The sequence below is a fragment of the Leptosomus discolor genome, chromosome 1 (assembly GCF_034619465.1).
Source record: "Leptosomus discolor isolate bLepDis1 chromosome 1, bLepDis1.hap2, whole genome shotgun sequence".
NCBI lineage: Eukaryota > Metazoa > Chordata > Aves > Leptosomiformes > Leptosomidae > Leptosomus > Leptosomus discolor.
Window position 1 is genome coordinate 19,113,425 of NC_141391.1, and position 16,513 is coordinate 19,129,937.

The following is a 16,513-nucleotide window of genomic DNA, read 5'->3' on the forward strand; positions in this document are numbered from 1 at the left end:
AGAAAATGAGGCATGGAGGGTGACTTGCTCACAGCAGTAGAAGGAATTGGTTTAAGAATCACTAAGTTCCTGCTTCCCACATTCACTGGTGCTGAAATGAATCTGCAAGAGTCTCGTTACCTGTCAGCCTAAAAACATTTAAGTAACTTGGCAAATAAAACACATCTCAGTTCTTACCTGAAATTTGCCACACAGTTTGTGGTGGGCCAGCCCAAAACAAAGGACCTCTCTGAATCTGTGCTGCCTTCACACACTTCTTCTGTACAAAATGCTGTCCACATCTCACAGAGACGTGCTTGGCACTTTAATTTGAAATGAGAATGTGACCTGCCGGCAGAAATTCACAGGTATGTCACACACATGAAAACATAGAAAGGCAGGTAAACAACTCAGAGTTTCTTCTTCCTTCAGGCCCATCTGAAGCTTGCATTGGAGCAGATGGAAGAAGCACTTCTGCTCTAAAGAAAACAATGTTTTATTTGGGTTGCATACAAATATATATCAATTTTGCATCTAAATGGGATCAACAAATATCTTGTATGTGGGATAAACAGGTTGCTTGTAGAATCCCTGGACATCCCCCTTCCGAGGGGAAAACTTCTGCCCATGTCTGGAGCTCTCCTCCAAATCTGACCATGAGGCAAAGATTGCCACTTGTGTTGGACTCTCCTTTTCGTGACTTTAATGCCATTGAGGAGTTTACAGTATAGCTGGACTGCTTAGCCCCAGGGTCAAGAGCTATGGTGAGTTTAAGTAGTGACAACTACTTGCCAGAGCAAATGAAGCAAACCTGAAGAAAGAACAAGCAGGAAACTGCCATTTGTATTAACTACAGCACAGGACACATACAGCCTCCACAACTAGCTGCATGGTAGCTTTAGGCCCACACCACTTGAAGAATGAGCCAAGACTTCCTGCATTCTCAAAATATCTCTCAACTACAAGGAAGATATGTAATTTTCCCAATTTTTAAAAATTTGGCCCTTCCTGTATTTTATCCTTCTAAACATCAGAGTACAGTAAAGGTCAAAATTACAGAATTTCACATTTTAATTTCAACTCTTTTCTTCCACTTAATTTCTCATGATAAGTCTCCCTCCTTCGTAGGATTGGTGAGCACCAGTGAGAAATGAGTAAAATCTCACAAAGTCAGTCCAGCTTTGTAGCAATGCAATGTCCACTCACTTCAAGCCAGGTTTGCACTAGAGGCCTCGCAGACTGAATTACCTGAGCTCTGGTTCTCCTGGGCCAGCAGGGAAAGGCTGGAGGAAAAGCATCGCCTCCCTGAAAGCATTTTGCCCTTCTAATCCAAGGACTGCAAGCAAGAGCATGTCAGCTCATCACTGTGTTGCAAATGTGGATGGGGACAGTGCCAGGCACCATGGTGATTAGTGCTCTATAAATAAATATGCCAGGTAAGCAGTTTCTTACAGCTTTGATACACACAGACTACCTTCTCTGAGATTAGTCTCATTTACAAGGTATTTGATTTAGGACAGACTGAACTAATACAGTCTGAAACATGAAAGTACTTGAACCTTACAGGTTTAAAGAGGACATAGATGAACTTGCAGTATGCTGACTGGTCTGAGGTTTCCAGCTGACATTATGCTAACAGATGTAGCGGGGTAGGGCACCACTAATAATCCAGCAGCGTTTACAGTGGTCGGCGAGAAAGGGCCATAAGTGCACATCGCACCTGGCAAAAAGGTGCACTTCAATTAGATTGCCATAAAATACTGTAAAATACCATCTCGAGTATTTTTTAAACTAAAAGCTAAACACCATGGTCAGCCTACTTTAGCTGGTCAGCTGTACATTCCACCCCTCTTTACTCTATGACATTTTGTCACCCCATCAAAGAGAAACTTAAAAGTATAGGAGGACATTTCAAGACACTCGTCAACAAATCAGTTTGTGATGCAACAAGTGAGATCTGTTAAGAATACAGAAATACCTGTAACTGACTGACCACAGAATGAACCGTGAAAATGTAGATTTACAAAAAAAATAGGTGTGAATTCTAACGTAGATGTTAATAAATGGACGCCTGGTTCTGACTCCACCGAATGAATCTGTTGACCTTCCCTTTCTCCTCAATTTCTTTTTCCCATTACCCAATACAGCAAACTCCCAACATGCTGTTTCACTTTTTGAACATTTACAGTTCATAAAGCCAGACCCTTACAGTGCCAGTAGCGGGTGTCAGCAGGGTGTTGGCAGAAGCACAAAGATGTTCTCTAATCATGCCTGATGTATAGTCTTACCCTGTTTGCCATGCCTAGTCACAGCTCTCAGCTATTATCAGTATTCAAGTGGCCTGGTTTGCAGAGATGCTGAAACAGTAGCCTCCATTAACATCTAAAGACCCTGAAGTATAATTTTATCTCTATCTGCCATGTCCTTTATGCAATCCATGGGTTCTCAGTATTTGTGAAATGTGGGTCTTCTATTTAAGTGCCAAAGCATTACCTCTAGAAATGAACATATCATCGCTGACTAAGGAAGCAGCATGACTGAACATTTGAAGAATAGGAAGAGTAACAATCTAACGAAGATTTTTATTTATTTTAAGGAAGTAAGTCCCCTTGCAAGTGTTCCACTGTAACTATCAGGCAGATCCAGAGTCTAATCGTGAACACCAACGGTGTAGGCATTGACACATCCCAAATTGTGCTACCTCTGCAGAGTAAACTCAGTTCCTTTTGCTTTCTGGAGGTGGCAATTGGATACCTTGCAGCTGTTAACAGATGGAAGATTAACTTATCACTAGATTTGCTAATCTCCTTAATAGGACCCTCTGACAAAAGCATTAATGGATCTACTGTGAGATTGCTACCGTAATTTCATGTATGCACTCAACCATTAATTTCTACATCCAGCCACGTTGGGAAAATAACCTTAAAATGCATATGTATATATGCATGTAAGTATTACAAATTCTCCGTGCCTCGCTCACAAAAACTTACATGAGAAACCTTGACCACTGAACTGACAGATCCTTCAAATATTTACTCTGCCAAATAAAAACACACTCTCTCTGTAAGAAATCTAATCAATATATATAAAATGTATAACATTTTACGTACTTAACATTGGCTTAGTGAGAAAAACTCTAAATTGCTTAATTTATGACTTAATCCTCACATGAAGGTGGTAAAGGACAGGGCAGCAGAGAGAGAAGCACAGCGCGTTAGTATTATTTTTTATAAGCTCGGCTAATGGATGATCTGAAAAGATAACAGTCTACATTTCAAAAATCATTGGAAAGTAGCAGAAAATGAACCTACAGGCACCTTGTCCAAAGTCATACATAGACCAGTTGTGGAGAGGACTTACCCCCCCCAAATTTCCATGGGAGCTATGTCAGTTTGCTGCCTTTAAGCTGGAGGTCAGTGCTGTACAGGAGTTTACTCAGCAAGCTCAGAGGACACAAGATTCTTGTTGCTTTCTTTAGGAAATACTTGTACCTGTTTGCTGATCACAAGGAGTCTAATTATACATCAGCTCCCTTTGTATGGTGACTAGCTACCTGCAGCTAAGCTGGCACCAGTACAGTGCTGAGCTGTACCTAAGGTATCTTAGATGTTCATTATGGCCCAATCTGAAAAACTACTTAATACGAAAGAGTATTACAAATTTTTAGCACCTTCACAAGGAATAATTCTGATTTTAAGTCAGATTCAACTGTATCATTAATTCTGTCCTAGTGCCCTGGTGCCTTGACTCTGCATCAGCTATCAAAAAGTCAATAACGATCAATAGTCACAGCCACATAGCAATACACGCCACGCAGGTTTTCTCTCCAGGAATCAGCAACAGTATTTTAGTGTGAGATAGCTTTAAAAATGCTGATTTTTAAGTAGTATTCATTAGTGACAGCTCTGATGCTTTAATTGCTGACAGGACAGCTGTAGAGAGAACATCCCAATTAGTTCTTTAAAATACATGAAGTAACATCATTCAAAACACTATTTTTACCATTTCTAGCAAAGACTTGCCCCCCCCCCCCTTTTTCACATGCAAAAGCACAATTTGTTCTCTTCCGCCTTCTTTAAACATTTCAGACTCTTCAACACATTAAATCAAATGCTGCAAGAGCCGCTATTACTCCCTGGGGACCAGATTTTGGAGTGGTTACACTGAGTAGTGCTTTCCTATGCAAATAGTCCCATTGGGACCCAGCCAAACCTGCAGTAACGTGCAGCTCAACCTGGGGTTGTAGCATTGCTTCTGCTCAGCACACTGACCAGCGAGGGAGGGATTCATCTCTCCTGACTTCAGTCTCCTACAATTTAAGAGCTAAGCTAGTGGACTGTGCCTGCTGAATAGCCACTGGGCAGAGTGAGAGACCCCCCATGAGGATGACTCCCCTCACCCACCGTCAACACCCTTTCAGGGCCAGGTGAGTTCACTGCAGGCAGGTGCTGGTTTTCCCTCAGTGACTACAAAAGGAGCCTAGAAGCCTAGGTAAGTTGCAAATATTTAACATTTTAAAACTTAAATTAGGTGAGGTGAATTCCACAAGACACAAACATAAATAAATACAGTAACAATACTATTAGTGCTACTGCTGGTAGAATAGCAAGATTTCCCCTAAATATCCTTATGTTCACCACCCATCCATAGTGGAACATGTTTTGGGTAAAATATCCTCTTTGTTGTCACACCACATCAAGTGAAGGAGTTCAGCTGGGGGGTTATGTTTACCATGTGTGATTCAAATAGACACAGCTCAGATTTCTACAGAAAACACAGATTTATTCTGGCTTTTCCCAGAAGCCTCTGAAACAATTGCTTAAGCGAAAAGACACACTGCAAAAGCCCAGGATTCACGTCGAGATTACCCACCCTGTGAAACCACAAACACAGTGCCTAACAGAGAATGAAGCTGCATCAGGATTTTTTATTATTTCCCATAACCCATAACAACAAGTGAAAGCACCCTCTAAAATTGCCTTAAACCACAAATGCTGCATGAAGCTGGCATGCTAGACACAGCTTGTAAATCTGATTTAATTGTGAATGGTAGAGTGAATAATCAGAGCTCAGCAGCAAGCCTGATTGCACATGAACACTACCCAGACTGCTCAGCATCGTTGCCCTTCCCCTTCCCTTTCCCCTTCCCCATGCTCCTCCTGGCCCAGCACAACTGTGATGCTGCCTGTAATCTCTATTTTTATACAGCTGCTCATTGCTGGGGTGTATCAAAGCAGCTTCCAGGCAAGCATTAAGACCGCTAACCCCTCTGTGACACAGTCACCGGTGTTACGCACACCCCATAGGACTGAAGATGACCTGTCTAAGACACAACAGACAGTTGAGGGAAGCGCAACAGACATAGTCGAGCACCAATGAGTCTTTTCTATGACACCACGCTCCCAAAGCAGGGAAGATGATCCAACACAAGCAATATATTCAAGAACATCTGATACTTCTTTAAAATGTTGCATCCTGGAATACTTCCATGGCAATAGGGTTTTAAAAGCTGCCTGGAGAAGTCAGGCACCTAACACCCATCGATCAAATAAAAAGCTTCCTTATGATTTAGGGAAGATTTACTACTAAAAAAGCATTATGGAAATCTGTGCTATGCTTCACCAAGAAAAAGGGCAGCTCTGTAGGAGCAGTGCCTGAGGTGCCATACTCACTTGGACTTGGCAACAACGAGAAGGTCTGTGAAGAGGAAAAGGTGTCGCTCCTGGGTTTGCAGACCTGTCTTCAGCTGCACGTGGCCATCCAGGATGAATGTTCGGTTGTGGCACATGAAAGACTGCACAAGGGGACATGCCTCTGGGCTGATGGGGGAAAAGCAGCCTTCCCTGCAAAAGGAAATAAAGGGAATAAAGGAAAGCAAATCAGCCAACTGCACTGTGAGCGAGAACCAAGCAGTGAGTTCCCATACCTGCTGCCAAAAGGCAAATTATTCACATTCAGTGAAAGGTGAGAGGGACCATGAAGATAATTCACCAGTCCGATTCTGACACAAAATCTATTAGAGACTGTCCTTGCTGAGTCTTTCACAGCTCAAGCACATGGATAGCATTTAGCAAATGACAATAATTTAAATGTAGTCCTCTCCAATTTGTCTATTTGTATTTGTTTCCCTTTGTATTGACGTCTTAGAGAAAATACTGCACCTTCTGTAGGCTCTCCATAAAGACAGAGGAAACACAGGCATGATGCGTTAACGAATAACTGCACACTCATAACTGCACACTCACCTTGGTCAGAAGATTAATATTCTGAGTTAAAAGCAATTTATAGAAATTATTCAGAACGAAGGACAAACATAAGGTGCAACTGAACCTTGCTACAGACAGGCCATGTACCAGGTGCAACATGAGAAGGTGGCTGCTCAGCCTCTCTCTCTCCCAGCACATGACCCACGAGCATTGAAGTAAGCTCCTGTTGCAGGGTTTGGCTGTGTGACTGGAGCACAGCTATACTCATCTGTGGCTGTGCTATGTGAGGGCTGATGGATAATCCAAACCCAGGTCTACAGGGGAAAGATCAGGCTCCTCCTGCAAGACACTGATCTTTTCTAAGGAGGTACCAGGTAGGTTGCAGTCCAAGGTTACTGATGGTGGAGACATGATTCCATCGACCCCTCCTGATCTAACTATTCTACATAAAGCAGTTATTGAAATGAGTGTTTCTCCAGCATGGTGGTCAGCTCACTCACCCAGACAGGATATCCCTAGTTTCTGAGCCTTGCCCTAACAAATGTCTGCTTATACAGAGCCAAACTAAATGTATGTGAGGTTCTGAGCAGAGGACACTCCTCTAGGGCTCTCTAGAATCCGGTTGCAGGTCAGACTTTCCCTTGGAAAGCCAGAGACATAGCTTCAAATTCTCCCAGGCAGGTGAGAGAACTGAACCTGGCTCTCCTGCACCCCGATGTACCTTAAATAATGAATTTCTGGATTAAAACCAGGCTCCATCAGCATCTTTACTCACAATTTTTAAACACAACTTTTCAACTATTTGCTTTCCCTAGAGGTGCCTCCAAATAAACCATTTCCCTTTGGTTCAATGAATCAGTTCAATTTTTATTCAACTGTATTTACTCATTTTTTCTTGTTTTTTTTAAAAAAAAAAAAAAGAAAAATTAAGCTAACACTTGGCAGGATCAGCTCAGCAAGGAAAGGCTGAAGTGAGCAGCTTTGCAATACATAGGTTTTTTTATTTATTTATTTTTATAGTTTAATCACAGTGCCGCTGGAAGGGATGACAAAAATACCTAATGACTTTGCTGGGAGAGGAAACGGACCTCACACAGTGAAAGCCACAAAACAAATGGGAGAGATATGAAACAAAACAAGACTGAGCAGAGAAAACTTTCAAAGAAGGTTATAAACCTTCTTGTACCTTTCTTAGAGCCTGGATGATTCCCGACCCTCCTCTCCTTGATACCTGTGGCTGGATTATTCAGGAAATTATTTAGGAAATCCTGACAGCTGGGAGAGAAAGGATAAGCTCTGAGATTGGCCTACATTAGCGGGACACACTTTCACTGATCTCTAAGGAGCTGGCGAGGATCTCTACCTGCTGGGGAGAGCCTTGTTTGGCCTTGGATTCCCCTTTCTGGCTGGGACCCTGATTTTTGGAAAGAATTCCTCAACCTAATTTGTCTTAAACTGTTTCTTAATCTTGTCTTTCATTATCAACCTCTCCAGGGAAGAGAGAAAGAAGAGGAATGACTTTCAGAATGAATAATGCAAACCTAAGTTATCTGACCATTCCCAAGCAGAAAGGGTGTCCAGGAGTGTGGAGATTAAAGCAGAGAGAGGAGTTGTGCCAGCAACAGCAGTCAGGGGAATAGCAAGCATCTCTCCTACCCTGCCATTTCTGTGGGACGGGAATTCACCAATTCACCAGTTCGTTGGTGACTGATAGGTTACTGGGACTCAATTTCATAAAATCCCTAGCAGCATTTGGCACAGAAACTTAAGCAGAAATCAGGAATCATGACAAGTCCACCTGCGTGAAAGCCATGCATGGCCTTTACCTCAAAAGTTAAGTCAGGGAAATACTCACTTATATTTGAACCCAGTAAGAACAACTAGTTAGCAAAAACCCTTTCATGTTACACTGCTGTAACCAAATCAGCAGGAACATTCATAAAATCATACTGAAGGGCCTTCCCCTACTGATATTCCTGTAGGGTCAGGCTCTTATGTCTCCATATAAGCAACTCCATTTGATTATTCCTGTTTGTACATTTTCTACATTCTGATTTGTAAGCCAGAACCTCTCAAATTAAACTAGGCAAAATCTTTGTCATGTAGGTAAGCAAATGAAAGTGTACCAGGTTTATTAATGCCAGCAGGGTCAAGCAAATTGAACTTGGTTTTAGAACAAGAAAATGCAACAACATAAATCAGTTATTTTCACGAAATCTGCCTTTTGACCTAGTGCCTTTTAAGCATACCTATCATCTGAACTCTAATAAGCACTCTCACGTACTTTGAGTTTACCTGATGAGCCTTTAAAAAAAAAAAAAAGTGAAAATATTTTCTTTCTTTGAAGCAAAGTGGAGAAAATTGAAGTCACTAATCCATCCAGAACCTTCTAAAGCCCCAGGACAAAGGAACATGGAGGAAATTCACCAGCAGTGACAAAAATGTCTTTTGGAAAGCATGCCTTTGATCCTCTCAATTAATGTTCCGTTGTTACAAGACATGAATGAAACCCAAGTCTTCCTACATTGAAGAAAATGCAGATCATAATACCCTCAGGCACAGGGATTTATGAGAGGTATTTTTGGAGTTCAGTTTTTAGTGGCTCAGGTTTTTTTCTGGTCATTAAATGGGTCTAATTTTCAAAACATGCTAAGCACTCAAATACTGATTCTTCGAAAATTCCTTTTAATAGAATTATGCAAAACTCAGTACTTAAGTCAATGTGATTTCTCATATATTTTAAGAAGTAAAAGTCAGTGATGTAGGGCCTTCTCTGCCTTCTCTGTGTTCCCCTAAAAGTCATTCTATGACTAACACATGTAAAAACCCCACAAAGTAACATCTTTCCAGTTTGGCAGAAAAAAAAGCCATCATCTGGGTTTGTTAAGAAGGAACTGTGAACTGATTCCTGAAAGATGGGGATATCCTGCAGAGTCAGTAATCAGCTATGTTCCACTTTGTGTAGAAACAAGGCTGATACGGGTGTTTAGATTGTAACACTCTAGTCTGAAGTGGACATTTCTTCTCAAAAGTACTATTTCAGGGGTCTCAAATATCCATGTGAGGTTTTAACCAAGGAATAAATTCTGTAATTTGAGAATATCTACAGACATATTCTTCAGCTATTCAGGAGAAAACTAAAATCACTGTACTGGCTGAAATTAGTAGAAAGATAATTGATTTTTCTCCTGGCATTTCCAGAACCTAAATTTTTACATTTACTATTTTTCAAATAAATCAAAACAGACATTTTGTGCTTATTCAAAAGACACAATGATTTAAAAGAGCTCTTCAATTTTGTAGGTGTACTATATGAAGTTGAAATCCAAAGCGGTCAACCGAACACTGAAAAATACATCCCTGTTGCGTTCAGTGTGAAAACAAACACATCAGTGCTCACTTCGTCAATTCTGTATTTACCAGAAACCACAAAAGCACAAAAAATACTTCTTCCCCCTCTGCAGAGCTTCTTTGGGGTTTCTTAGTAAAACCGATACTTGAATGGCATGACCCCCAAAGTGTTTATTCTTGGTGTAATGGAGACGTCAGCTTTATTCTCTATTTGTAGTGAAAACAATGAAAGAAATTATACTTTCCAAAGGAGAGTTTAACAGCCCCCGTCAAGTGGTTACTAAATCCACGATCCAAATGTCATTTATGCCAATGGGAAGCTTTCCCTTGATTTCAGTCATGATGACTTCAGCCTATGTACGATTTAGACTAAGCTCTAAGATGCCTCAGAGGAACAATCTGTTCCAAGGTACCTAAGCTGGAATGAGCTATTGCAGGTATCTCAGCTATATGACATCCCTCTCACAGACTGCTCATGCTCCATCCTAAATGTCACTCCATTGTTTTGGTCATCGGTTATTGTTCTCTGTTAGAACTTCTCTCCACTGATGATGGCTCTGCAGCCGCAGAAGCCTATTTCCTCTCATGACGCAGCTGACAATGCTGTCCGCACGACTGATACCTATTGAAATAAAATATCATCTTGCTCTTTAGCCCCTGAAGTCCTTCACAAGAAGCAGGTAAGAAATGCACCTTTTCATTAGCAGAGCAGTAAAATGGCAGCTATTCAAAAGGTTGAAATCTGAGTCAGTCCAGCCATGTGAGAGGCTGCACTTGGTCTGTCAAACACACATACATAATGCCTTTCCAAATTCCTCTCACAGTGAACAACGTAGCCTATACTCATTTCACACATAGGTACCATAAGCAAAAATACTGCATGCTTGTGCCACTGCTAAAGCCCAGGTAAGGACCAGAAGCTCCTTCCAGTTTTGCACCTACACATGTAGAGCTTGCAGCTTGCACCATAAACCTAACCTTCTTTTGGCTACAGGCTAGAGAGGCCACCAAGCAAGGCACCTGCCAACCCTCCTCATGGCATTCAGAGACAATAGGCTTATTTTGTGTATCTCAAAGGCCAGTTTTGGATGGCTGTAAAGAACCAGCAATTTGTCTTTTAGGAAAAATAAAGCCAATGAATTTTCAACTTCAGTGTCCCTCAGCAAAGCGTTTACTTTACCATCACTGAGTCACAGCATTGGGCTAGAGCAACCCACTGAGAGAAGCAGGAGTTATTCACATCCTTTCAAGGCTAGTGGAAACAGCAGCTATCTGCACAGTAAGAAATGTCTACAGCCCAGCCCACATTATGGATTTTTGTCAAAATGGATTTATCAGTCAGGGACGACATGTGATTTGTGACCAGCAGAGATACCCCCAAAAGCAAGCCTGATCTAGAAGTCAAGCTCCTACATTTTCTTAATAGAGCTTATATTGGAAATCAGGTAACAATATTTGCACTTTTTTTTCTGTGCCTCCTACTCAGACCCTTAAGCTCCTAAAAATCCCTGTGAGAAGGAACTTCAATAGCAGCTTAATAGATGCTTGCTTCATATTTTTGCTAATGAGGCAGGCCCTGCTAACTGGAGCTTGGAAACCAAGGTGGTTTACTGCTGGAAATCCTTTAACACATAAGACGAATTACCCATATCGTGTGGCGAGAGGGTATTTTGCATTCAAGATAATTAACTTAATAAGGTATTGAGAGCAATTCTTTAACCAGCCAAAAGAAAAGAGCTCAAATTTGGTGTGCAGGAGCTCCTTGTCAACCCTGAGATAAGATGGAAAAAAACCCTAAACCTGTAACACAGCAGTGAGTACTGATTTGCCTTGCAGGGCTGCTTATAGTGCACTCAAGTGCAATATTAACATTGCAGGACTTCAACATGTGTCTAATTTCATCACAAATGATAGTCTGGATCTGACTTGTACCCTATCATAGCCACAAAACCATGATAACAGATCGTTATGTTCTGTATGCAAAAAGAGAAGAGTGAAAAACTAAGTGAAAGAAGATTTCTTGAACACTGAAACCAAATGTCCATGCTTGGGAACGAACACAAGACAATGCAGATGGTCCTGTTCATGCTCCTGATGAATTTAGCCTCTATCATGCTGACAGCCCATTAAAGCACATGACTTGAAGAGTGACACCCTGCACTTGATCATTTGCTCAAACCAGCTGTAGATAGAAAGGGGCAGAAACTGGGAGATACTACATGGTTCTGCACATTAATGCTATCTATCTGAAGGTGTCCTTGAGACATGGCTTCTGGCTTGGCACAAACTCACCAACCATTTATAGACGGAGTAGGGAGCTGAAAACAGGGATGCCAACAGCCATGCCCAGTTCCCACGGCTTGCTCAGCCCAACCTGCCCTGTCCCCACCACCTGTTTGGCACGGCCATGCAAAGACCTGCTGGCTTCACAGCTCCTTTCACCATGAACAAGGCTCCACGCAGACAAGGCTCACCCACAGAGAGCAATCTGCAGCTCAGAGCCCTATTTAGACAGGCAGATTATATATATAAAAAATAATCCTCTGCATTTCTAAAGGTGCTAACAACTCCCTGCTGTCATTGCCTTCCAGCCACAACCAGTGCCCTCGGAAAGTCACCCACGCGTTCAGGATCTTCCCACTTCAACTCCTCATGATTTAGAATACGCATTTCATCTAAGTTTATATGGCACTTTATTCTAATAAATAATAACTATACCCGAAGGGTGAAAGTAAGCACAAGAAGTATCAGCCTGGAGGGCAAGAGCGTTTTCCAGGAAGGTGGTAGGTAAGATATGGGTGGACACAAAGTTAGCATGCTGTTGTAATCTTACGCTGACTATTTATAGAAGGGACTTGGATAGACAAGCATAAAACTCTCTTAATCACATGGGCTGCCAACCCATTTCTGAAAATCTGCTGTCAACTTGATCCCTGCTATGCTAAGGGAGCTTCTTTCTGAGGATGCTGGGCATGTTTGCTTGCTGTTATCTATGGTAAATCTTATACAGTTGAAGCAGCACTTTGCGAAAACAGCACAGCATTCCAGAAATAGCAAGTCTATTTTCTGCAGCACTCCATTAAAGTCCCGTAGGCCATCACCATCGCATACAGTAGCTTTTGTACAATGAAACACGTGAGATCTGCTCGGTTTTTCAACAAGCATTAGTTACCAAGTATTAAAATGCCTGCTCCTACTTTATAAGTGTGCTTTACTGGTTGCAACTTCTTTTTTAGGAGTAATGTATTTGAACAAATCCGAGGCACTTGCCTCTCACCCCTGCCTTTTCCCTTATGGACTGTGCCTGTGGATCTCACAGAAAGCCCTCTGCTCTGGAGTATGCGTCGGCCCCAGTTCACAGCTTCTAGTGCAGGGCTATCCTCGCTCTACCCATGCGAGTGGCTGGACCTCAGCAAGCTGCAGCAAAAAACACTGCACCCAAGATAAAGCAGTGAATCCCAATAGGGTGGCAGTGCCTTTGGATCAAAACGCACTGCAACCCCCTCTTCAGCACAGGCAGGGCAAGCACAGGCCTGGACAACAGAAGGAAGATGAATATTAATAGAGATTGGGAGCAAGTTTCGCTCAGATAAATAGATCAATCTACATTTTAGGGCAGAAATCAGGGCTATCACTTACATTTAAGAAATCAGGTACCACTCCTCTACTTCTAAAACTCAGTGTACACATTTTAATTCAAAATACATTGAGAAAATATTCCAACTTAAATTATTCTAGTATGCTAAAACTTTTTTTGTAAGTATCTCAAATCACCTTTGCACAATGTCAAAATCTTATTAAAAGTAATAAAAATTAATATGATTAATAACATGGTTTACACTAAATGTTCCAGGTGTCAAGGCATGTAACTGTGTTATTTTTCTGTAGTCTTCCAAAAATCAGTAAACAATTAAGACTTGCAGAAAATACCACGTAGCTGTAGGGTAAAATGCATCATTAAAAAAAATCCTCACACATTTCAGGATGGAAGCTTGGCAGCTTAACTGAAAACAAGCTGCACTTAAGTAATTTCTACATAGCCAAAAGGACAATATTCTCTGCAGAGCAAATATGTGCTAGAGTGTGGTGGCTAGAGACAGGAAACATGCTTGTGGTTTGGTTTGCTTCCAAAGTTTTTTGTTTTATTTTAACAAACAGCTGCAAGGTGTTTACTCTGAAAATTTAGCACAAAGGCAAAATTCTCTATTGGTGTAAATTAGCACTTCAAATTTTGGTCATATTTTGCTTGTTTCCACCAGAAAAGAATTTAGTGCAAGTTATTTAAATCTCATTGAAAAGCTCTTGCAGTGTGTGTATCCTAGTCCTGCTATACAACTCTACTAGCAATCAACAAGTTCAAGGGGTTTTGGTCCAAGTCTCCCTGGGCAGAGGACAGGTTTGGGAGAGGACATATTCACATGTAGAAGTCAATAAAACCTTTTTTGGCCTTTGGAAGAATGGGTCCTCTGTTCCCCACTGCAGTTCCCACTTATTTTTACTGAGTGACATAGCAGCACCATCTTGAGTTACTCTCCCGTTTCAGCTGCACCAAAGAAATGCCATTCCAGGCATTGTCTTCCCAAAGGTTTCATTGTTTAGATGGGGGAGGGGAGAAAAGTAGGAAGAACAAAGGGCAAGAAAAGGCCAGAACTTAACACTCCAGAATGGCACTTGTCTGGGCTTTTTGGAGCTTCTTGTGGCCTACAAGAAGTCTGGAGGCACAGGCTACCTTTGACACTTCCATGCTGGCTCCCACCTATCCATTCCGAGGCATACAGGGGAGCACTCTGGGATCTCAGTTTCACCCATGTTGCCCTAGGAGGATCCAGTATTATTTTAGAAGCCTGAAGGAATAAGGTTTCTGTCCTACCTTAATTTTTGGGGGAAGCAGCAATCACAACTGGGACATTTAATCCCACTTAATTACAATTGGGACATTTAAAAGCCTGGCTCCACTCTGTTGATTTTAAGAGCTACCTCATGGATGAAACTAACCTTTCCTTCACAAGGCAGTTTCAAATATCTTCTTGCAAACTGTATTACAGGAGCTCAGCATAGGTCATGTAATAGCCAGGAATTGTGGGCTACCAAAAATAACCAGGACATGCTGCAGACCTCTGCAGAAACAGGTCATTTCAAGCTGAGGTGCACATGAGGTGAAAAGATTGGTGTGAGCATCTTCAGAAATCCCTTGTGGACGGTCACATTTGGCTGTTAGTGAGCCTGCATGTATCTGCCTACCCTATTGTCTGCAGCTACATGTCACACAGGTAGTAGATGGGCAAGAATAAGGCACTTGTGTGACCTTTTAACATGGAAACAACATTTTCTATGTGACTGCCTAGGCTTATTGGCTGCCAGTCACCTCACTCAATTACTGGGTAACACCAGGGGGGCTGCTCACAGTCTCTAAAAGTCTCACTGCCCAACAGTCATTCCCCTTTAGCCTCTGATTTTCCCATTCTCCAATGGGAAGAGCTAGGCTCTTCCCCTCCTCAGCTTGTGTCACCCGGATAGAGTCTGCAGTTGGGCAGCAACGTTTGTTTTAAGAAAAACAAATGCATTCAAAACAGGGTAAGACTTCAAATACGTGGCCCAGGAAAGCAAATCTGGAATCCACCAGCTGCTGTTCCCTCATTGCCCTTTTTTCAGGAGAAAACTTGCTGATTATAAACAAAGTAATCACATACAAAGTGACCTATAAATAGCTGCAAGTACTGCCTTTAAAAGATAAGCCCCTTCACCATGCTTTATCCTCCTGCAAGCTGCAGCTTTTATTGAAGTCGCTGCTGCCTGGCCTTGCCTGTGTTCCCACAACTGTGGGGCGCTGTGGGGTGAACTCCACAAAGCTCCACCGCAGATGTGAAGGGAGGATCTGCCCAGCGCTTGTATTGGCTTAAGTTGGTAAGGACCGCTTCCCTGTGAGAGGGGACCAATGTGGGTGCCGCGCGGAAGACAGGATTGCCTCTTCACTGCACCTGTCCCAGCTGTAACAGGAACGAATCTGGTTTTGGTTTGCCTCAAGGGCTTTAAGCCATATTTTGATACTAGTACTACAGCACAGGAATTATCCTATTACAGTGAAGAGATTACTTGATATGCCTGCCGCTGCCAGCTATTGCAAGTGTAATGACCCACATTCCTTATGAACAGCCAGCAGACAAATTAGTTGCAGCCACATGCACCTGTTTGCTCTCCTATAACTAACTGCGTACATAGTCAATGAGGTTTTTGCATAGCTACTCAGGCAGGTTAGCCAGAGGTTTCTATTCCACCAGTGACCTGAGCTGAGGAAGAAAAGCTGGTACAGGATTCCCCACATCCCTGCACCTGATGGTAATTCCTTTACATAAGGAAGAAGCGGACACAGGCCAGTTACCTGCAAAGAACGGCAGCCTGGAGGAAGGGGAAACAAAAGAGCCTTTCACATGATGACCTTTTCCCCCATGTTTATTTGAGCCTTTGATATACCAGAAGAGCTTGCCCATGTCTGATTAGCGACCTCCTTGTAGAAATGCATGTCACACTTGACACACCACCCACCAGGAAACCTGTCCTGCTCTTGGACAGCAAAACTGAGGGGAATGAGTGTGAGGTTGGGTAGTCTGAGGGGCTTAGCAACCAAATGTGTTTCCAGAGGAGACTGATAAAATTAGGTGCCTTGCAATATATTGGATACGGTTTTACTTCCAGAACATGCAGGGTGAAAAAAGGGAAGGAAGGTGGATGAAAACACCTCAGCTCTGCTTATTCATTCAGGTGAAGGTCTTCACCATTCTTTTCTGCATTTTATGAATAATCCTGCCATGAAGATCTAGGATGCACCTAGATGTACTTAGATACCTGCTCCCACTCGATGCAGAGTTCAGTGCACTAGCTCCCTAGAGAGCGCACTAGGATCCAAATCAGCACACTCACCTCAGTACACACAACCACTTTCAGCTAGGGGACAGGACAGGCTGAACATGGATGTGCCC

The 16,513-nt window shown here is 42.3% G+C and overlaps 1 protein-coding gene across 2 annotated transcripts in view; it reads right to left on the reverse strand.

Annotated features, from left to right (window-relative positions):
• Positions 1–16,513, reverse strand: part of ARHGAP20 (Rho GTPase activating protein 20) — a 62,539-nt gene that overhangs the window by 27,057 nt on the left and 18,969 nt on the right. Inside the window, exons 3-4 of one of the 2 annotated variants that reach the window (XM_086481797.1) lie at positions 5,652–5,822; positions 178–327 (exon numbers count right to left, since the gene is read on the reverse strand). In XM_086481797.1, the coding sequence (XP_086337923.1) occupies positions 178–327; positions 5,652–5,822 (321 nt within the window). Of the gene's footprint in view, positions 1–177; positions 331–5,651; positions 5,823–16,513 lie in introns of both variants that reach the window. The other variant, XM_086481796.1, reaches the window with a different exon arrangement.